This window comes from Adelges cooleyi, unplaced genomic scaffold (assembly GCF_023614345.1).
Source record: "Adelges cooleyi isolate 19-005CV unplaced genomic scaffold, UGA_ACOO_1.1 ACOO_flye_CR_arks_rails_tigmint_CR_PRNA_249, whole genome shotgun sequence".
Classification (NCBI taxonomy): Eukaryota; Metazoa; Arthropoda; class Insecta; order Hemiptera; family Adelgidae; genus Adelges; species Adelges cooleyi.
Genome location: NW_026095914.1, coordinates 215,483 through 239,719, shown reverse-complemented (window position 1 = coordinate 239,719; position 24,237 = coordinate 215,483). Strand labels below are relative to the sequence as shown.

Below are 24,237 nucleotides of genomic sequence, written 5' to 3'. Positions count from 1 at the left end.
TGGCCGAATCCGACCCAAACCTATTCCGGCCAACTACGACTTAGGCGTGGGGGGTGACTCTAGGAATGAAAAATGGGGGGGGGGGCTAGAAAAAAATCCACAGGATTAGGAAAAGGGCAAAATACACTTTTAACGCGTACAATTTAAGTAGCTAAGGGGGGGGGGGGTGGAATTCGTTCGTCTCCATTAGTCGTGATGGAAACCTAATTCTGTATAATTGATACAAGTATTAATTTTGAATCCGACGTATCAATTGAGTTTAATCATAAATTACAGTTAAAGGAATAAATACCTACTCAAAGGTTTTAAAAATGTGAGATGCCTTGAAACGTTGTTCTGTGCCCTGGTAAGATTGTCATTGTCACAAACACACCAGCTGTATCGAGTGAATCTTATAAACGCATTCAGGAATCCATTGGATTACACTCGCTTCAGCTTAAAGAGGTATTTTGTTGAACGGTAACATCGGTTGTCAACAATTACCGACTCTAATAGGTTTGAAGAGTTTCACTTTTTTTCCTTCTCCCAGAAGTAAAGATTTAGTTATTATTTTTTTATATTATAAGAATAAACCCATGCGGTAGTAAGGATCTGATACGCGATAGAGGTACATTTGGCAAATATTTTGTAATTTATAAATTTGGTTTTAAGCTTTTTTTTTTTCAAACAAAACGTGGGGGGTTGCTAAGCCGGGGAGGGGGGGATGTCTTAGCTCGCATCCCACTTGGGTGTACCATTACCAGCGACGTTCGCATTTTTTAATGATACCTAATTAAAAAATAAAGATTTCGTATTAGCAGAGCGTTGTCGAGGCGCGGAGGGGCGAAACCGGATAATAGCGCTGGATGACAGTAATATGTCCCGCCGGGAGTAATTCGGGACCCCGGGATAAATCACCGGGGCTGGTCATGCAGGAAACAGGAATTCTTCTGGTACTCGTCATGCGTCTTGGTCCCGTGGGAGCCAATTACTCCCACGGTGTTGGCGTACGCTGCTCTCGAACACACATTATCGTACACACCGTGATTAACAAACATCACACACGGGTCATGTGTACATATTATATTATATCTAATCTAATACATATATGTATTGAATGTATATTATAATATGGGTCGTTTATTGTAAAAGTGGTGTGACCCAAAATTCTTCTTTCATTATTAAAGATAGGCAATGACCAATAAATGCAAACTAAAATAAGAAAACACCGAATGAAGACTCTTGTATTTTTGTTAACATCATACACATTAATATACAAAAAAAGCTCGTTTTTCAAAATTCAATTACAAGGAGACAATTCACTTTTAAAATGAACGACACATATGTGGATAAGATACCGTTTTAGACCTCCGGTGTCTTTGGAACAATTATTTAGCAATGTTTACATCGTTGTGATATAACAATAGTAATACGCCTTACGCTAATTATTTATAGTTCGCCTTAATAATTAATATAATGTGTAATATCTACAAAGGTCGAACCCAAAAGAGCATATTAATATAATTCAACGAAACACACAACACTAGGAATTAACCCGTTGAATTTCGTTTTTGACTTCAATTGAGCTAGGAAAAGCGTTGGAAGTATTTGAAATGTATACAAGAGGTAGTTATATTTGAGTATTCGGCGCTGATATATATCTGTTATTGTATTAATGTTAACACGACGATTAAAATATATACATTACAAGGAATTGAAAATATTTCCAACGCTCAGTTGAAGTCTAAAACGAAAAAATTCAACGGGTGTTAATTCCTGGCATTGTTCTACTTTTTATGTAATAATCATACTTTTTCGGGTTCGACCTTTGTCTCTGCGCGCCTTTATGTCTGTGCCCAAGTGTAAAATACTGTGTACACAAAATACTACTTTGATATTGACCAGACCGCAGGATATAATATTATTTCCGCCAGCGTCTGCCGATGACAACCGGCTGCTGCTGGTGGTGCTGTTGCCTGCCCCTGCACACTCGATATCAGCAATGCAAACTCGGGGTGGCCCTTTTTTTCTCTCTCTCTCTCTGAAGGGGGGGGGGGTGGTTTTCGAAAATGTCAAGAGCACGCACGCCGGCGGTCGGAAAGGAAATGAAAACCTCTGGATTTCATTTCCTCGCCTGCAGAGCAGCAACCTGTCAATGACATCCGACCGGCAGCCGTCGTCGTCGTCGTCGTCCCTCTTTATGTAAAACGAAGTGAACACGGCACGGTCGCTTAACTTCGATTACCGTCGGCCACCACTAAGGGGATAAGATAAAAATAATAATTAACGATAATTATTATTATTATTTTTTTTTTATTTAAAAAAAAAAAAAAAAAATACCTTAATTTCGTTTTATAATAATATAACAAACGACATAATAGATATATAAAAAAATAATGATAAATATTATACATCACATACGGACAGCAGACGTCCGTAACGTTTTGGTTTAATTAGTTTCTAATGTTTTTTTTTTTTTTTATTTCACATTAATTCGTCGAAACGATGATTTGTTTTTTTGTTATTCCTCGCATTACCTCAAGACGGTGATTACCTGTCCGGTGCATCAATGGCCGCCTTGATGAGCACCTCGCAAACGAGTTCCACAGAAACTCGTTTGCGGCTTGGGACTATATATATATACATATATGTTAATGGTGCCGCCCATTATCATATTTATATTCTTCTCTGGCCCCGGTACGCGCCGTCGTACGGGGTCGCCGCTAGTTGCCTCGGCGGCCATTATTATCATAATAATTTCCATAAACAGTGTAATTGTAATAATATGTACTAGCAGCAGCAGCAGCAGCAGCAGCAGCAGCAGCAGTAGTAGTAGTATTATAAATAAAAATAATAATAACGAAAAAGAGACAGAGGAGAGACAATGGAAAATTCAAAATAATATATCTATTTTCCCGGTACACACAATGTGATAATTATAAATCAATATACGTCCCGATTTGAAAAAATATCGTTGTAAGCATTGAGCATCGACCCCCGGATAAATCTTACAATTTATTTTTATCTCTTCCGAATCTAGATCTTTTATCGCCTAGCTATTTCGTATGTATTTTATCTTAACATATATTATAAAATATTTTAACCGTCTCCGGCGGCATCCGAGACGACAATACTGTTGGTAGATACCTGTTATTTTTTTTTTTCTTTATTTACAGTGACCGTTTATAATTTTTACGCGTGTCTCTAACCGCTGATTTTAGATTAGAACTAATTAGTCGCGATTAATTAGACTTATCCGCCTATTAATTGTAATCGTGGTAGTAAAATCTAATATTCTAATACGTCGAGTGTTTTTTTTTTTTTTAAACGTTCTTTTTCGCTTCTGGTGTCGTCTACTGTATTTTTTTTTTTTATAATGTCTACCCCGTTTAATTCCTACGGTATTACGATAACGCCCGGCGGGAGTTTAGCATAACATTTATTTAAAAAGTTAATGCGAGGGTGTGATGGACCCTTTTGGTCTATCACCCGCGGATTACCCTTCCGGTCATGTTTGTAATGTGTGCGCGTTCGGGTCATCCCTCGTGTAATCCAATCAAAGCGGCCAAACTATATTATATATATATATATATGTATATATACACAAGCACACGGGCCTTTTACCCTCGGCGTGTTGCGTATGATTATATTTAAATGAAATTTTTCTACCCTTCCGCATATACATATACACGTATATATATATACAATAATTACTAGATAAACGACACAAGAGTTTGTATGTATTATATTATATCATAATATAATATATTATCGCCACCCTCGTGCCCGCTTGTGCCGAATAATTATTCCCGGATAAATGCGCGCTGTTTTTCGACTCCGTATAATATGCACACAATAATATATACGATATAATAATATTATCTTGTCCGGCCGGTGCAGTGATTTTTATCGATAATAATTACACAGTAACACACCGCCGCCGCCGCCGACCGAAGAGGGTCTAATCTAAATAAATATTATTCAAAACTCAACGGGGTGATTGATGACTGTGTTTATCTAATAAACGTCACCCTATGACGCATATTATTGCATTTGGACGCGTGCACATCTTTACCGGTCTTCTTCTATCTGGTAAATTACAAGCGAAAAATTATCGCATTTTTAAATATAATTGTTGTATAATTATGTACATTTTGTCGCGGTAAAATAAAGATATTTTAATGTAATAACAACGATATAGTAATAATTTAATAAAAATATAGTAATGATTTAATAATAATAATACAGTAATAATAAATATAACTAGTATAGCGGTTGTTAAATTATTACTATATTGTTATTATTACTATTTTATTACATTAAATATATTTATTATTATTATTATTATGATGTACGATTTGTTCAAACGCGTGTAATGTTTTACCGCGACAAAATGTCGCATATTAATATAGTAATAATTTAATAATAATATAGTAATAATACACAATAACGATACATACCTACCTGGTATGATTTCGTTAGTCAAATCGGTTTACCGCGATTTGGTAAACAATCGAGATCAGAAAAGATTTCAGAAATATGTGTAATATGTTATACTTTTTTTTTTGTTGTTGTTGGTTGGTTGAACAGCTGGCGCGATACGCGCGAATCGTCGGTTTGATTTTTTCAATATTAGTTGTAAAATAATAATAAGTGCGAAATCTGAAAACTGAACGAACGCGGTTTGAATAGAATCCAGTTGTGAATACAACGTAAAATATTTAAAAAACGGTTTTGTGTGGTGTGGTTATCAACGTCTGTACCGGTTCGGACAACTGCATAGGTACTTGTAAACGAAAACGGCCTTTAGTTAGTAAAGAAATAAACATAACCCTTAAACAAATTAACATATTATAATGGTATCTCCTAAGGTCGTGTCGACCCTTGGCCCCCCCCCCCCTTGGTCACTGTTATTTATTAGCCGTTTCCGGACGGTGTCTCGGAATTAGTGAAATTCCTGAAAAGTCAGTATACCTTATCACGCCGGTTTCTGAAGTGTCGGCCTGAGGCCAAGACGTTTTTGGACTCGGCCGACAGATGCCTTTGAAGTGTTCAAAGAGAGATAGATCAATCGAGAGCGTGTGGCGTACGTTTGTTTATTAAATCGGTTCGCAATCCTTTTTAATAAACGTCACGTTTTTATGGTTGTTTTTTTTTTTTTAATTTTAAATTTAATATCTTCATTTTTTTTATCCACGATTTCCAGGCGATGCCAGTCAAACGGGCGACTCCATCGGTAGCGGCGACGGCGACGACATGGACGACGGCGACGGAAGCGGGAAGAAGTCCGGGTCGTCTCAAAAAAAGCGTGGGATTTTCCCGAAAGTGGCCACCAACATTTTGCGCGCGTGGCTGTTCCAACACCTGACCGTGAGTGTCTTATTATTATTATTATTAGTTTTTGCCTTTTAACCAATCCGAAAAACGGTAAAAAAAAAAATGAACAGAGGACATATATCTGCGACCGGCAATTCAACTATGCGGCGTGTCGAGTTTAAATTTGTCTAGCCTCCCCCCCCGCCCCGCCCCGGATATTGGACGGGTTCCAGCCCCTGCGACTGTGTGTGTGTTTAAAGCGAAGTGTTTTGTTTCCTAGCCCACAACCCTTTACGACGAAGGGCTCTAGTGTGCCTTAAACGCTATACATTTGAAATCATCTCCTCCCCCGCGCAAGTGCCCCGCCGCCGAGGGTTTATACCGCGTTATCGCGCTCCCCCTCACCCGGTTGTCACAGTGTCGTCGTCGTCGTCGTGGTGCTCTCTCGCCGGTCGGAATGTTCAATTTCTCGGTGGCATTCCGTAAATTACACAAGTTTTTAATTACCGAACCCCGCGTTTTGTCGTCCCCTCCGTCGCTCGCCCCACCATCGACGGTGGCAATTAAAATTACACACACACACACGCCGGGGGACTGGTGTGCGGATATTATTAAAAATTCCTACGCGCCACCTGATATCCATCCGCGACTGGGGCTCAGGCGGGTTCGGCGGAGAGAGAGGGTCGGTAGTCGAGGGGGGTGGTCGGGGGCGGGGCCCGACGACAACAACACCCGTGTTCCGTTTTGGTGCATTCGCAGCGGCGGCGGCGGTAATCCGTTCCCCTTTTGTTGTTGTTGTTGTTGTTGTATTTCAACTTTAATGTAAATTCCGCTAAACCCGACCCGGCGGTATATTGTACGAGAAATACTTTTTACCAAAAGGGCTAAACGGGTATACGGTCGTGCGAGGGGCGGAGTGGTGGTGGTGGTGGGGGGGGGGGGGCGAGCGGCCGGTCGAAAATGGGTGGATCTGGCGCGCGCGGTCTCCCTTTCGGTTGCCGGTGGCAACACTGTCGTCAGCGCCGGGGCGACACGCAGACCGCCGGGGTAGCCTGGGCGCGGTCGTCCCGGCAACCGGGGCACCAGTGTTTTTAATTACAACCGGCCGATTAGTGTCCGGGGGGTTGATATTCCAAAAAGGGGAGGCGACGACGGGGTAAGGGCGTGCGGCAGCGGCAGAGCGGTGGTGGTGGTGGTGTACCGTGCGACGCGCGCGGGGTAGGAGGTTGTGACGTCTGGCCCGGAACTCGGTAACCGAACTTGGCGGCGGCGGCGGCGGCCATCAATAACTCTCTAATGCGTTTCCACGATAATTGTGTCGGAAACCCATAATCGGGGGCCGATGATCTAAAAATAGAGATCTCTAAAGGATTTTCGGGGCCCAAAACCCACGTGCACCGCTTGCCCGCGTCCGATGCGCCCCACTCGACGCCTATTCAAACGTTTGCTTTTGATCTGCAATCCTTACCCCGAGGGGGGCAGCAAGAGAAGTCACTCGCAGTTTGCTGGTCTGTCGTGAATCGACTAATTCGCGTGTGTTTGCCCGCTTTGGGTTTGCTGTGTTTCAATGACGCTTTTGTACTCGGTGACCCTGGGGGGTCCCGGGGAGACCCCCGGACCGCCGTCGGCCAATTCAATTCCACCGATACACGGCTCCGTAACGATAGCGGCAATAATTAGACCACACTCTGTCGTGCAACGACAACAATACTTAATATAAACATTGTGTAAACATTGGCGCTTACACGCAGCGTGGTGTGCTATTCGGGTGGTCGGTTCTCGTCCGGGCAATTAATAATTACAACGGTATCGTGGCGGTACACAAATCGGCTTGTATTCACCACGGAATGTGCTTTTTGGCACGACCAACTGACTTCGGTCTGGTGCGGAAACCGTCGAGAAATTCAAATATCAGGTTCGTTTTTAGGAGTCGGATCAGGCAGGCATTAGGGCGGCAAGGTTAGGTTAGAAGATACGGATAGGTCGAGGTTGGATTCGGATAGGGGTTGGGTGTTTGCTATTACACAGAGCTACCCCGATGTGGAAGATATGAATCCTTTTGGGCAGGAATGGATTCACTGGATTAGAGACTAATCATCGTAGACTATTCTTGTGCGGCCGGCAATTACTTTTGTTCAATTTTTTCGGTCTAATCAATTTCGCAAGAGACACGGAGACAACACATCATCGTCTAACAGCTATTACATTGGCGAAACGCTATCCGAGTGCCTGTCTCTCTCCTCCGCCCTGCTACTACTACTACATACACCCTTTGCGCGCCCGTCGTCGTCGTCGTACCCTTCCTCTACTACTGTTTTCTGGTCTCTTACCACCCCGGCAAATAATTTATATCTGGTAGTGACTGCGAGCAACTGTAATACGGGGTGTACGGCGGGGTCTGGTGGTGTATAGTAGTCTGTAGTAGTAGTAGTGTAGTGTACGGGGCTTTAAGGGTAGCGGCAGAGTAATTTATTGCTTGCTGCGCAACTGTAGCGAGCGATACGACAGCAGACAGGCTTCTACACCCGCCACCGTCAAGGAAGATTAATGGCTACACAGACTATATAGTGTACATATATATATATATATATATTTTTTTTTTTTTTTTTCGGCTACACTATTTCGCTCCGTCTAAAAGTTTTTCTCTTTTCTTTTTTTTTTTTTTTTTTTTTCTCTCCTAACGCTTTTAGATTGAAAAAATTCCTCGCCGGCTCCCTTTCCCTCCCTCCACCCCCAACCCCCTCGCCACTACTATTCTAATACATTACCACTATTTTACACTCGTTCCCGGTCTACAGATAGATCTCCTCGTGACCGTCGGCTTTTTGTGCAAAAAGTTTGTGCGACTTAATAGCCATTGGAAACGGTAGAAATCGTTTTCCGCGGCGCCGTGAAACCAGCTAAAAGACACTTTGACAACTCGTTTCGTTTTTCTCAAGCGGTCACACTGTACTGATAAGGATAACTAGCGATAAAAGAATGCAAGTCAGCAGAACGTCGACCAGTTTTGTGGGATTCGACCATATTATTTGCACGTGAAAGGTTCTAACTCCCGCAAAGATGGCGGATCTAGTTGATTACGTTTATATCGGTGCAACCAACTCCATTTGTGTTGGTAAAATCTTAAGTTAGACGCCTCATTTATATGGAATCATTGCTTACAAAAAAAAAAAAACAAACTATTTAAACGCTTTTTGTTCGATAGAATTATTCGAATAATTTGATTGGATGTTATTATTCGGATAAAATTATTATTTAGACGATAATTATGTTTTTGAAATCATTCGAATAACTTTTAATCGAATTTCCCGTGTTATCTAGATAATGATTGTTGTTGTTGTTGTTCGGATAACGTGTTTTATTCGAACGATGCACAACTCCGATGCGATTCGATCGGTGGTTTTATTTGTTTTTAATTTAAATAACTTTCGCTCCGGTGTACGTTTCCCTTAATCGGCATTTTTATGGCAGGATTTCCCCTCGGTGCTGCTGCTGCTGCTGCTGGTTTTCTGTACCCAATTCTCTCGGTGTAGTGTAATATAACTACCGTCTTGTACTACCCCATTACACTCACCTTCTTCGGCGGCGTGTGTGCGCGCGGAAGGTGTATAACTGCCGCCGTATACGACTGTTGTGTTATTTTCCTTGCTTTTACTCTTCAATGGGATTTTTATGACTCTAATAGTAAGTGTACGTACCTATGTATATATATATATATATATACACTTATACAACCCGTTAGAGTAATGGCCCGTGTTAGTGGCGGCAAAACGCGCGTAGCACATTAAATGTGATTCGAATTGTTTTTTTCTTTCCCCGTGTGTTATTTGATTTATACTGTTATTATCACACGGATTTTCCTATATATTTAATTCGTTATTTTTTTTTTTTTCGCCTTTAATTCTACGTGTCGCGCATAATTATTAAAAGCTCTCTCTCTCTCGACGGTTTTTTTTTTTTGTATCACTTTGTTTTATTATCCGTTTTGTTTTACTGGTTAATCGCCCGCAATTAATTGTAGGTTTTTTTTTACGGTAAATATCGATTATATTAAATTAAACGGGCAATAAAAAATGATAAACCCCACCGTGTGTTGTTTGTAGCCCGCAAACGCGACATCGGAGATTTAACGACCACCGTGTACACGTGTAAAAATTAATTTCTATTGTTTATGAAAAAATCGTAAGCTGTACAAACAGTGGTTTTAGGACACCGTCACTTGATTTCGGTTGAAAATGTTAGTCACATCATGCGTGATATGAAAATACTAGAGAAACGTTTGGACATTTTTCTCTGGGATGCTCTGAAAGCTATATAAATCATCCTTTTGCCATCACGAACAAATATAGAGCCTAAATAGAGTTGATTCTAGTTAATCGTCATGGCTTTATTTAATTGATACGTGTATATTTTGTCGTTGCCAAATTATTGTCGTTGTCAAAATTATATGCTTGATACCAAATTAAAGGTAATCTCTCTATTATCTCGAATCGCACACTTTGTACCCCGGGTACTGTGTTTGTGATTTTAGACAAATTTAGAGCAGGATTAATACAAGTTAGAAAAAAAACGTGTAAAATGTACACGATGATGGCTCGTTTTACAGTATAATGTTGCGCTCGGATGCACTCGAGTCGCTGAACAAATATTAGACCGTGTACAAACAATATAGAAATTAAAATATGATATATATATATATATATATACATATGCTGTACACATATTGTATGCAAAACGATAATAATTAAATCTCCATCGCCGCCACGTGTACCTACCGGTTAGGTGTGTGTGTTTTTTCTATGTTTGTTCACCGGCCGTATTATAATATCGTATTTCACTCTTTTTTTTTTTTTATTTTTTATAACGCTGTGTAATAACTTGTGTGTGAAATTAAACTAAATAATTGATATTCAAATTATTAATTACTGTTTAACACGTGTTGTGCGTGCCCACCGCGCTATATTATATAGTATTTCGCGTTGCTTATAATAATATATATACGGACATAGTAACCTTAATTATGTGTTCGCTATTACTATTTTATATTATAATAATATATATATATATTGTAGTATGTTATTATAATTTACATTAATTACAAACGTCTCGTGACCGCGTAGCGGCGCGGTCGAGAATAGTTGTTAAGGTGGTAATATATTTCAAACGGTATAGGTAATATTATCATCTACTAGCATGATATTGTATTCGAAAGCAATTCATCATTTTTTTTTCTTCTTCTTCTTCTCCCATTTAGAAAGTAGTCGAACTTAACCCTTTGCTAGTAGAGGCATGATACAGTAGATAAAACCGCAGAAAAACCAGACGGGAAACCTCCTAGGCCGGGACCATTGGCTGGCGGTCGGTCACTTGTAATTTTTTTCTTTCAAAGTTTCCCTTCTGGTTATTAATAATCAATCAATAAATGCAGCTATGCTCATTTGTGAAACAATAATTTCTCTATCGGGTTTTGGCGGGTTTTAAATTTGCATCGATTACATTGCTTTCGTGGGGAGTGTTTTGATCCGTAATCCGTGGTAGCTGTAACTGATGGCGGCAAGTTGCTACGAGTTGAAAAAAAATATATATATATATATATTGTACACACATATTTTTTAAAAACAAAATATAAAAATCTCGAGTCTATTTATTTTGTTGATTTAATTATTAGTATTCACACAATGAACAACAACAACAACAACTGGGCTGGCTGGTTCCCGCCGAGGCATTCGCGTGCGGGGGGTCTGTTATAAGATCAATGCCTTCCTGGTTCCGCATCTCGGCCAAAAACTTGCGCAGCACGTTTCTACGTACATTAATTTTAATTAGGTAGTCGAAAAAATTACACGCCTTAATGCGTCTTAACTGTGCGCCAATATTAACTGGCGAGACGACTATACCGATGAATTATTGTTGTTGGCCAATTGTCATGCCGTACGATTGACCGCTGCGATGCCGGTTGTCGGTTAAACGAATTAAACATTTTAAAGCTCGAAATAAACAAAAGAGGATCGAAGTAGATGCAACGAGAATATCCAGGTGGAGCAACCAGATAGATAGGTCAGACTGAGACATTACAGAGACGTGTGTAGAGCATAGCGGGTGAAACATATCAGTGTAGAGGAACGTTAAGGTCACAAGGAAATGGAGTGAACAAGGAAATCGACGAGGATTTGTAGAGCGAAGAGGATATTGTATGGGAGATTACTGGTCGACAGGAATTGTTGGAACTGAAAGTGATGTTATACTTTGATACTCGGCGCCTATGAATATTGAACTGTTGACTTTTACTTGGTGTTATTGTCTCTAATTTCTGCACGACCCCCGAACACCGTTGACCGCCCAGGCCTCTCTGCCGTCCGTCCCCGCGTTTGTGCGGGTCCTGCCGGCAATAATAATATTACACATTATCGCGGGAAACGTTTTGTGCGTTTTAGACGACAGTGGAGAAAAGGCCGGACGTTTTTGTCGAGTATATAGTACCGTGTCCCGTGTCGGGAGAGTGGAGGAAGCCTTCTATTATGACCGTAGGAATGGCTTGCAAATAACAGATAGCTTCCTCTATGGGCCATTTCGGTCACCCTCTTCGTGGGGGTTATCCATATCTAAGATGACGACGCACCGCAAAAATGGAAAGTGGCTTTTTTTCTTCGCAAAGTGTATGCAATACTCTCTATTATTATTATTATCATGGCCGTATTCACATGGCGGCCGTGTGTGTCCCCTTTATAATAACGTAAAAACGAAAACTACCCTCGCGGCCAGAGAGAGGATGTAGATAGTGAAATTGCACACCAATAGGAGACCTTTTTTTTTTTTATTATCCTATCCCGTCATAAACCGCGACCGGAATTGAACTCTAGTCTCGGTTTTCGTACCTACTTGCCAATTGCTCCAATTGCCAATTGAGCAAAAGGGGAACGCGATGAACGGATTTTGTTTGTCGGTGTCACCTTTATTATTATTCATTTATTTACCAATTTTTTCCACGTTCCGCCTCTTAGGCGCGCATCGTCGGTGGTTTTTCGGGTGGTCGATTAGAGTGTATAGGTATATATTATTATTACTATTATCATTATCAAAGGTACGTGCCGTTGCCCCAGGGTTTATAGAAGTCCCAAAGGGACTGCGCTCCGACTGTGGTGCCGGGCCGCATTAAACATTCATCGGGCGGTATTTTCCGGCCGGGAGAAGAGAAGATTCAGCGTTTTGTGCTATTTATGTATTCCGTTGGCGTTTTAATCTTTATCGGGGCCGATAGTCACTTTGGTCTCGAGCCCGGGGCGAATTAAATTTATAAACGCCGTGTGGTTTCTTTTTTTTTTTTTGTTATTCTTTGCCTAATTTTCCGATCGATTTCCGCAGGGGAGGGAATTCGCAGAGGTTTCTAATCCGATGCCGCGGCTCTTTTAAATCGTGCACACAAGAAACGTGTGTAAAACGAACAACTAGGTCTGCGTTGGATAAATCGATTAATATAAAAAAAAAAGAAACTCAAAAGCATACCTATTCTTTAATAGAGAGAAAAAAAAAGAATAAAACATCAGACAGCTGTTTAAACTTGATTGAATTTAATTAAATGTGCGATAGATTTTAAAATTAGCAGCATTGTGTGATACGTGCGTTTTTAATATTTGCAAAATAAAGTCCATTTTTCTAGTATTTTCGTAGCACCAAAATCTTTATAAGACTTGGAACAGTAAATTTAATATTGAAATTCCCATCTGAGAACACACACACACACACGCATACTGATAGACAACCGGCCAATGTATTTCTCGGATCGGTGTGGCGTTGGATACACTGCGGCGCCCCCCCGGTATGCACTGGGTATATGGGTTTTTCCAATTATTTTAACGTCCGTCCCGGGAGGTGGAAAAGGGGTTTTTCATGTGCCAAAATCGCGTGATGCCGAGCAGTACGTTACAACGGGGTCGCGTAGGTCGTCGAAAGCAATGTTGTATAAATTCAAAATCAACGCTATAGGGTGGAAGAAAATAATACATAGGCGCGTGTGTAGACCACCAATATGTAAAAAAAAAAAAAAAAAATAATAACTAGGGAAATACCGAACGTCGTGGGGCGAAAACCGATAATGTTATTATGAGATGCCACTCGAGAAGAAGAAGAAGAAGAAGACATAGGTAGAGAGACAACAGAGGGGCTCCGAGGGGTAACCGATATAACCGATTTGGTTTTCCTATTTTGTGTACATCGGACGGGGCAAATACTTTTTTTTATTGTATTATTATTTTTCCTTACGCGTACCCCCCCCCCCCCCGGCCTACATAAAAAGTACATATATATATATATATATATATATATTATATTGCCCACCACGCTACACCTTATTGTGTATACAGTAATAATATGTATGTAGGTATATATATTGATATTGATATTCCGTATTTTTATGCCCCCCTCCGGAAAAGCGTTTTTTTATTTTATTTTATCGACATATATGGGTCCTTATATTATATCTATTTTTTTTTCGGGGGGTTTTTTTATTCTCTTCCATACATATATTAGATACAATGTATAGGATTTACCGGGCCGGTGTGTGTAAAGTGGATGATATCGTTTTACGACCGGTGTGTGTGTGTAAATCGAGTAGTGATTTTTTTTTTTTTGTTTATCGTTACCTACTTTTGTTTTTCTTCTTTTTTTTTTTAACACGCACGCGTTTCTACAATATATATATATATATTTTTTTATCAAACGTGCATGCCTGTTATTTTCGCGCTCTTCTCTAGTTTGATTCCGACCCTCCCCCGGGGGTGTGTACGCCTTCTCCCGAAACTAGACAGGTCATTATCGCGTGCCCCGGACACACCCTTTGTCGCACACATCACACGGCAGACAGTACAATTACGGTATAAAATATAATATTATATAATATATATTGTATATATATATATATATATATGATGTGTCAACACGGTTTACAAGGCGGAAGAATTCCTACGGGGTCCGTGACGATTTTACACTTACCGTCATATATATCAGAAGATTCCCGTTTGATTTCTGCTGACTGTGTGATGTATGTTGTTTTTTTTTTCTCTTATCGGCTGCTTTATGAAAATTTCGTGTGTAATTGAGGCGTGTATTGTGTGCTCGTCGTATGGCACATCGTGTACATAATATAATATAATTGACATGTTTCCGACACGCGACCACATAGACAGAGAGAGAGAGAGGAGAGAGAGTGCATCGTCTTGGTAGGATCATGATATCAGATGATATATAATATATATATATATATATGAAATACGTGACGATGCACGTGATCTGCTGGGGGAGGTGACGTCGCACACGCCTACTAACCGGGATTAAAAATAAAAAAAAAACGCCTCGAACACTCCAATTACTGTTATTTATTATTATTTCGTTGTTTGAGATTAAATTTGCCGTGATCAAATTTTTTTTTTCCACCAAATATATTGTACAATAATTGTACTGATAACAAGTAGTGTCGATAACGATGGCCGCTGATAACAGCTGATAACAGCAGATAACATCTGATAACCTTACAGATGTTTGATAACATTCGACAACAAGGATTGTTTATAATTTTAGAGATTAATAATAATTGAAGTTTGTTAGCCGTTAAATAATGTGTTTATTTTTTTTTTGTTTTCTTTTCAGCACCCGTACCCGTCTGAAGATCAGAAAAAGCAATTGGCCCAAGACACCGGGTTGACGATACTGCAGGTCAACAACTGGTGAGTACCACAACAGCACCGTAGACTAGTAGTTGTAGCTTACATAATTATGAATATTATAAAATACTAATATATTAAATTGGTTATTAACATTCGGTTCGTAACATCATAACAACTCGCGTACACCAAAAAAAAAAAAAATACTGTTATTTTTTTTTAAAAATTAATTTCGTTTATTTACTTTGTGTGTGTGTGTGTGTGTGCGTGAGAGAGAGAGAGAGTTCAAAACTAGAATAATAATTATTGCCCTCACATCGTCGTCGTCGTCGTTGTCCATTTATAAATAATAATAATATTAGCCATTGGCGTTTTTTTTTTTTTCCTTCAAGTTACACACGTGCCGACGGGTTAGGTCTTTAAAAACCATCTCCATCTCTACCCCACAATTATTATTGCACGGTCAATGTATAACATATATATATATATATATATAATTATAAACTTAGCCTCGGGCAACGGGTATTGCCTTCGTGTCTACCTGCCACGGGGGGGGGGGGGATCCATCTCGCATATGTTAGTACTTGGTGGTTTTTTTTTTTTTGAATTTTTTTCTTATATTATTCTCTTAACGCCATACACCGACGAAGACAGACGGGGCGGAATATATGTACATGTGGGTAAAGACCGTCCCGGTCTTCTCTCATAATAATAATAATAATAATACAATATAACATGGCAATGACTCGGCACTGCTGTCCGCGACCATTCGGGACAAACAATTCCAGCGTCTCTCCCCATATAATAATACATATTATACAATTATACGTGCCTTTTAATAGAATTATATAAGGTTTTTTTTTTTTTTTTTTAAGACACATTTTAACCGTCGCCGCCGCCGCCGTAATGGAATTATATTATAAAATAATATTATCGAGTCGGTGTTGGCGCGCTCTTTACGTATATTAAATAGTCTATACACGAGTGTTCTTGCTGTCAGGTTCAGAGAGAGAGAGAGAGAGAGCTATACACGTCTGATGTGTATTATTTTACTTTAAAAAAGTGGGCGGACTCGGTGCGCGCGCCCGCTGTTGTATAATTATTATCATTTTAAGCGGACCGAGATAATTTCTAAATAATTTCCCTTTTTTTTTTTTCTTCACCTTAACGATCGCGTTCAAGTTGTGTTTCGAGTGCTCAGCTTAGGTGCACTTAGTCCTAGCCACAGACTATAGTCCAGAGTCCTGGATAATTGTGTTTGTATCGGGGTCGAAACTTGACCTACTACGGAGACGAGAGATATGCGATGACAGCGATAAGAGATAGCGGTGAAAAATAACCGGCGCTGTTAATAATTATTTTCCGAAAAAAAAAAAAAACCGTAGGTATCCCTCGGGAACACCACCTCGGTGCTGCCGTGCATGTACGTCTTCTTCTCCCGCTGTACACTATTACTAGAGAATAATAACCAATTTTTCGGTACCTACCCTCGGCGTTGTCATTTTTTACGCTTACTCGTTTTTTTTTTTTTTTCATTTCATTCTCTCTCTCCATACGAGTATAGAGTAGGGCGATAATAATAATAATAATAATTTCGCCCTCACATATTTTCTCATCGTTTTTTTTCCCTCCTTCTGGTGTCTGTCTTCCCCTTACTCGCTGCCTCGTCGTTCCCGGAATCCCGGAGTCCCGCGAGAGCCAGCCAGCCAGCCAGCCAGCTATATATATATATATATATATACAGAGAGAGGTGTCGGCGGTATAGTGCAAATGATGATGACAGTATCGAGTTTTTTTTTTTTTGTATTTTTTATTCGAAACGCCCGAACCCTTAGACCTAACCCCGCCGTCGCCACCCGACACGATTCCCAAGGCGTGTTGGAACTTTACCCTAAAAAAAAAAAAAATTATATATATATACACACACACACACACACACGAGGCATGATAAAATATGATGCGGCAACTTTATTCTGGCACATCATCATCCGGAAAAGTATGACACGGCGGAAAAATGTCTCGCTAGACATTTATACATATATATATATATATATATATAGGTATATAGTAGAAGTACTTAAACGACGTTTTAACTATCTCACGAGCTACATATAATAGCAGTATATAGTGTAAGGGTCGCACGAGGAACATCAGAGTAGTGGTGCGTCGTTCGAATAAAACGTTATCCGAATAATCTCATCTGGACAACGCACATTGTTGTTGGAGAGTCAAATTCACTGGAATTAGCTGTTATTCGTTGGAATAATTTGTTTTTTTTTTTTTCTATTAAAATCATCACAATTTACATAATACAAAATACTAAAAAATAACTTGAACGACTGACTATCACTTTTAAGCAAAGTTTATGTTTGAGATGGATTAGAAGATAACATACATAATACAACCGTAGAATACATTACTTTAAAGCGTGATGTCTATTTAACACTTAAACGAATTGTGAAAACGACCAATTATATATAACAAAAAAAAAAAATGTATAGAATTACTATTTTAAAAAGGTGGAAATTCTTTTTCATATTGACACAGCATACAGTCAAAGTACATTGTGGCCCTAAATGGTTAACAAATGATTGACCTTTTTGGTTTACTAGTATATTTTCACTTTTCCAATATTAATCACCATTATCGAATAAATTGAAAAATAATTATTATCCGAACAATAATTTCGTTCGAATAATGTGTTTTGTTCGAATAATTTCAAAAACGATTCTCCGAATAAATTATTGTATATTTTTATTCGAATAAGAATTTGCATAACTCTGACAAGGAATGGTTTTTTTTCCTCGTCTGTTGGTTGGTTTTTTTTTTTGTTTCGAATTTTATTTCCATCTTAACCGCGTCGACGCCTCGTTTATTTATTTATTTTTTTTTGCTTTTGCTTTTGCTTCATTGTTTCAATATTAAAACCTTTTTTCTTTCGGCCATTTTCATTTCGAGCCAGCGGCTCGCACCACTATATTTATCCTGAAATCTCTGTAAATAACAATCCTATATATATATATATATGTGTATATCGTTGGCTTATCGTTGGGGTTTAATTACAGCGTATTTTTCCGGTCGAGGCAAAGGTAGAGGTGGTTTCGTCGTAGAGGGAAAATGTACTTTTCCACAGAGAGAGAGAGAGAGAGCGAGAGACATTCTCTCTCTCTCTGCCCAGAGATGTATATCTGCAGAAATGTCACCCGGATAGCTTTGCCGGGTGGTGCTTGCTATTGCGCCGTGTAATTTATTGTCTACCAGGGCGGCTCGCAATTTCGAGACTCGAACCGGGGAAAATGGAAGGAAAAACTTTTCGGTTTCTTCTCCCTCTCTCCCGGAACCGGCCCGGATGGCTTTCATTTTCTGCCATCACTTATTCGGGGCAAATAAATTGTAAGATGGAAAAATGTTATTAAAAAAAAAAAAAAAAATGAAAAAAAGAAGGTAAAATAAAAATGGAAAATACGGGAGAGATGTATAATAATAACGGCGGGGCCCGGCGCCGGAGAATAACGGCGAGATGATGTTATTATATTATTATTACTATATATATATATATATATGTCGAGAGGAGAGATAGAGAGACAAACGGGAATAATAAGAAAAAGGTATTCGGGTATAAATATTTAATCGAAGAAACGCCGGGGAAACGATGGAAATGACTTTTTTTGCTTCATTCGCGAAGAATGAAAATTTATGAATAATGAGCAATGACTTTTTTTCCCAGAGTATTCAAAGATTTATGTCGAGGGGGTATCTCCGAACAAACAAAAGCAATTTATGCGTGTGTTTGTTTTGAGTACGAAAAAAAAAAGCGCTAAAATATAACTGTTAGTTGTTGCGCGAGCCAGAAAAAAAAAAAATTAACAGTTCCGGCGGTCGCGTCACCTGTTGCCCGCCGCCGCCGTGTGACAGTAATAATGTGGAAAGTTAACTACCTATATAATAAAAAAAAAAAAAAAAAAACTTTGCTACATTGCAAACGAGAGAAGACGACGGAGGAAAACGATGTCGTTTCTTTTTATCACCTGGGGTGGTCGTGACAAGAAGACGATCGAAAATTACCTTATCCCGGGGAGACGACAAATGTCTGTATAGTATATATATATATATATGAGTAGTAGAATGTGTTACATCGCGTTTAGTCGAAGAAATAACTAAAGAAAGAAAGAAGCAAAAAAAAAAAAAAAACGACACCCACCAACGCCGAGAAAACGCGTTGGTAAAATATATATTTATAGCGGTGTTGTTTTTTTTTTTTTTTACAAGTATACAATTTTTTTTCCCCTTTATTCGAACCGGCAATCATCTTGTACCTATTGGGGGCATCAGTACACGCAAAAATGATGTGTTCGAACAAACCCGTTTACGACGGCCAAACTTGACGTTTGCCATTTTTTTTTTTTTTTGGGGGGGGGGAGGCATGCGTATACTTGGCCGGGCAATATGGAACGCGCGATTCGTTTGGATTACCGCGAGTGCAAGCGCGATGAGATGTGTTATTATTTTTTTATGTGCATAATATTATATTTATGACGTTTTTTTTTTTATTTTTCTGCCCTATCTCCGGGGGAGGTTATTCCGTGGCACCACCCTCGCATCTTTTTACGCGCAATGTACCGGAAAATCTAAGACAAATGCGTCGTCACCGTGGCGTACGCTGTTGTATACGAGAATATGCATAATAAAACGACGGGGCCGTGTCTCTTCTTGGGCCGCTGCCAAGTCTATATTAATATATATATATATATATATGTATATATAGATATTATAATTCTGATTCGGCATGCGTGTGTACGAACCATGTCGGAATCGTAACGTTACCGCGGTCGTACCGTGTTTGTCTCTCTGGTTCAGTATGTTGATATATGTTGGAGATGGCAGGGAAATTCGCGGCACGCGGGAAAATTTCTAGTTAAAATCTATAAAAGTCGAAATAACGTTAGTGTTGTTACCTACGCCGCGGTTGAGAAAATTTAGGACCTTTAGTCGGAGGAAATTCCAAACAATTTCGACTTGTACCCGACTGAATAATGGTTATCACGATTTTGGAAACGGCGGAACTGTTGCTCTATCCGCTAAGGATTTCCTACATTTATACTATTGTGTAATTACTGTATGCGGTATTTGATATTTTACCCTCCTGTTGTGACTCGTTGTTGCCAACGCAGCTAATCGACTATTGCCAGATTTCCGTTGGATATTGTTATATAATACGACGACGATGATGATGATGATGACGTTAAGGAAAATTGACCGTCTCGCGCCACCACCGTCGTTTCCTCAACAACGATAACCACCCAACCGGCGGCAATTAGAGCAATTCGGGCAATATATAACAATATAACGTTATATTATTGCGACAACTATAATACAAAATTACTACTTGGGGTGTTTTTACTTTTTATTCTAGTGTGGCCATTTTCGGGACGACAACTGCAGCAGCAATCGTCGTCGTCTCGTCCATTGTAGTAATGGCCGAAAATGATTTATATTATATGTGTGGTGCGACAGGGATTTGTAGGGAACGCCAAAGGGGGGAAGAAAACCAAAAAAAAAAAAGTACAAATAATACCCCCGTATATGAGAGTTCTTCGCCGCCGCCGCCGTATTTATTTGTTCTCCGGGATTTGGAGAGGAAATTGTTTATACGTCGTGTGTGTGTGCATTCCTGGACAAACCCGAAGCAAAAGGAGGGCTATACAGAGAGAGAGAGAGAGAGAGAGCGATGGAGAGAATATACATCCGGATTTGGCATCCGGGCGCAGTGGCTACTTATACACTGCGAGAGGGAAACGCGCACATATATAAAGGAATCGACAATGGGCCATGAACGGACGAGAATAGCCAATTGCGGGCTATTGGCAATTGGCAATATTATATTATTATTCCTAGCAACCCTCTTTTTTTTTTTTTTTTTTTTATTCTTTTGAATGTAAATGCGGTCTATTGCTGCCGCCGGTCAGCTTTATCGACACGTTTTCTTCGCGATTCTTGTGGGCAGCAGGGGGGTTCGCTTTTGCTTCCCACTGTCTGGCACACATTATCTCCGATACACATGTACGACGGGCGCGTGCAATATCATTAATTGCAGCCCGGACCTGTGCGGTGAGGAGGCGGCAACAAAGGTAAAATCGTATAGATATCTAAACGGCTCCTCGGGGACCTGCCACCACCACCACCACCACCACCACCACCGCCGGGCTCTCTAATAGTCTCTACAGCTCCCTAATGAACGTCAAGAATCCCTTTCTGTGACACGGCCGTAAATCTCTTTTTCTTGCCGGCGTTGCTTGGAGAGTAAATCCTCTCTCTCCCCTACACGGTCGTCTCGGCCGTCGATCCTCCGAACACCGGCGTTAGTATTATATATTGCCCTCGCGCCCTTCATTAATGGCCAACGCGCACGGATTACGCGGTGATTTGCTGCCATGCCATCGCCGTCGTCTCGGGTCTTACTGCACATTGTGTATTGTTTTTCCGGCCGACCCGTTATTATTATTATTGCACAGTGTTGTCGGTGTGAACCCCCTCCCCCCTACGCCTTTGCTTGTGTCCACCTGTCTCCTGTGAAAGCCTTAAGTTTCGATTTCTGGCAGCGAGTATGCTGTAAGTGATCGAATCTCAGCAGAGACACCTTCTCTAGGATCCCGGCATTGAGTATGTGATATGCTTTTGCTGATGTCTGGCAGCGAGGCCAACTTTGTTTGTGCTTTTCCGAAGTCTGCACGCACGTTAAATATTAGCAACGACAAATCTTGTGGACCGGCTCGCTGCGAAAACTCTCCCTGAATTCGTCGCTAACGGTGCTCAGTCTATGATTTTCTAATCTAATGAATTCGTTCGTATCGATATTCCTCCATTAATCCGTGTAGATATTTTAACCTAGCCCTTACCTAAACGACGTTCTTCGGCATTTTTTGGTCATCGCAAAAGCATACCATATTCTATGCTAAAACAATAACGAAACCCAAGTCGATTGGCGAGCAGAGCTTCATCGTCCCGGAACACCGTTCGTGTTCCCAGAGGACCGCGACAGTGACGATAGGAAAATGAGAGGCAAAAAAAAAAAAGGGAAAACACCGTGAAAATAGAAGAAAACGAAGCGGACGAGGAGTGCGAGAAAATGGAAATCGACCGCGATATATCACTCGGCACGGAGAGGGGATTGCTCGGTGCTGATAAGCGAAATTGCTACTGTCTGGAGTGATATATGCTCGGCGGCGAAATACGGTGTCTTTTCTTACCCCCGCCTGCCCGCCTGCACCTCCCACCACCCTTGGCGCCTTTGGTCCTTTCGCGCAATCTTTTCCCTCTCCAGTCGTCGTCGTTGTCGCTTATATATACATTTGCTTAACCGATTTCCGAGCCGCGCAAACGTTTTCTCCTTTTGAAAATTTTTCTCCGTTTTATTTTTTTTTCTCCTCAAAACTTCACCGCCAAAGCTTTCGCCCAGAACAACATCCGAACTCTCTACTCTCGTGTGACCATATACACCCAGATCCGGTCGGTCACGGGCCATTAGTTACCCTTTATTTCCTCCTCCTCCTCCTCCTCTGCACGGTCTCATCTGGACGGCGACGCTTATCTGTCCAACGGCAGCCCTCTCTATGTATTTTATATCTGTATATTTTTCCTCGTCCGACCGGCCCTTCCGTCCCACACACACACACACAAGCTTGCATATATCTAACGTGTACATCTCTGGTTCGTTTAATGGCCCGGAATCCGTATCCCTCCGTACATAAATTATTGCTCTGCGCCCGACCAAACTACCCCGGGGTGGTGGTGTTGTTATCATCTCGCGTACGGAGAGAGAGAAACGCCAACGTCATCCGAGTTGACCGCACGACGTCGTGTGGTGTTCGCTGCTGTTGTTTAGAGATGCCTTTTTTGGTTTTATCCGGTTATCCGCTCTTCGTAAGAAACAGCTATACTGTACACCTCGACGATTTCCGTCGTCTCCTCGAGATCATCTTGGCCTACACGCGCGGTTTTCCATTACGTTCTGCCGCCGCCGCCGTCGCCATTTCACGCTCCCGTGAACCCGGCTACATCCCCGGGATTTAATGACGATTCCCCCAAGGTCTTACAACATAGTTTTAGCAACAGCGTACACGGGGATTCGTGGAAAAGCTCCCAGGCCCGGCTTAAGCACGTCTTGCCGCACACATATTGCGCGACGAAAGAACAACCACCACCACCACCACCACCACCATCACTCTTCTTCTTCTTCTTCTCCTATACAAGTATATATATGTGTACACGGCAAGATAAGAAGGAGGAGAGCACACACGCATAGTGTGTGTACTCGACGATGAATAACGCGAGAGACGGTCCCCCGGGAGACCCTTCCCTATCCCGCCGTTCCCGTCTATCCCGGTCTAGCGTTATTTATGTGCTGGATCTCATGTGACGTATATTCACGGTCCGCCCGGTCTACGGGATTTTCCCTCTGCGTTATTATTTTTTCCCCTTTGGGCTTCCCACCTATATATATATATATTATTATATACAACAATAATGATAATATTCGTTCACCTCAAGACAATTGAATTCCACGTAGACACCGTCAAGTGGTTTCGGAAATTAAGATTTCATGTAAAAACAATTATCTCGAATACCTCCAGCGCACATTTTTCGAAAACAGGAGATGGCATAGAGGAGGGGGTGCCCTTAATGTGCGCAGAGTTTTGAAAACGCACAAAAGTGCCTGCCTGTGTAATGGTATACTCGAGGCGAAAATAACAATATTAAGTCACGTGTAGTGTAGAGCGGAGGTATGTATGGGGTTTTTTGAAATTAGCAATTCCCCGCGGGGCCGGCTGTGTGTAATTGGTTAGCAGTGCGAACCGCACGTTATTATTGCATTGAAACGGCTATACAAGTACACACAAATTTACAAGCCGTGTGTATATCAATTGTTGCTGTTAATGCGCCGCCGACGAGCCCCTTTCGCATTATTATGCAAAGCTAATAGCAGCAGCAGCAGCAGCAAGCAAGCAATCCGATACCACCATCCATCCATCCATCCACCTACTGCATGCTAATTCAATGGAGAACGAACGCGTCTCCGGGTCTCGCGTTTCTTCTGCGTAATATTTTTTATTTCCTTCTCGTCCAAACGCGATTAACGACGACGACAATAATAATAATAATATGCACTTTTGTGTGTGCGCTTTTACGGCGTGAGTAAATAACAGTGAGATTGGCGGCGGCCCCTCCGAAGCCAAACTGAGGAGGAGACCAAACGCTGTGTGTGTGTGTGTGTGTATATATTGTATTT

At 40.8% G+C, this 24,237-nt stretch overlaps 1 protein-coding gene across 2 annotated transcripts in view; it reads left to right on the top strand.

The window, feature by feature from the left end:
* The window catches only part of LOC126837445 (homeobox protein Meis1), an 87,005-nt gene that overhangs the window by 51,266 nt on the left and 11,502 nt on the right, over nucleotides 1–24,237 (top strand). For both annotated transcript variants that reach the window (XM_050571348.1, XM_050571347.1), the window contains 2 exons: nucleotides 5,186–5,349; nucleotides 14,938–15,014. In XM_050571348.1, coding sequence (XP_050427305.1) covers nucleotides 5,186–5,349; nucleotides 14,938–15,014 — 241 coding nt within the window. The remainder of the gene's footprint in view (nucleotides 1–5,185; nucleotides 5,350–14,937; nucleotides 15,015–24,237) is intronic.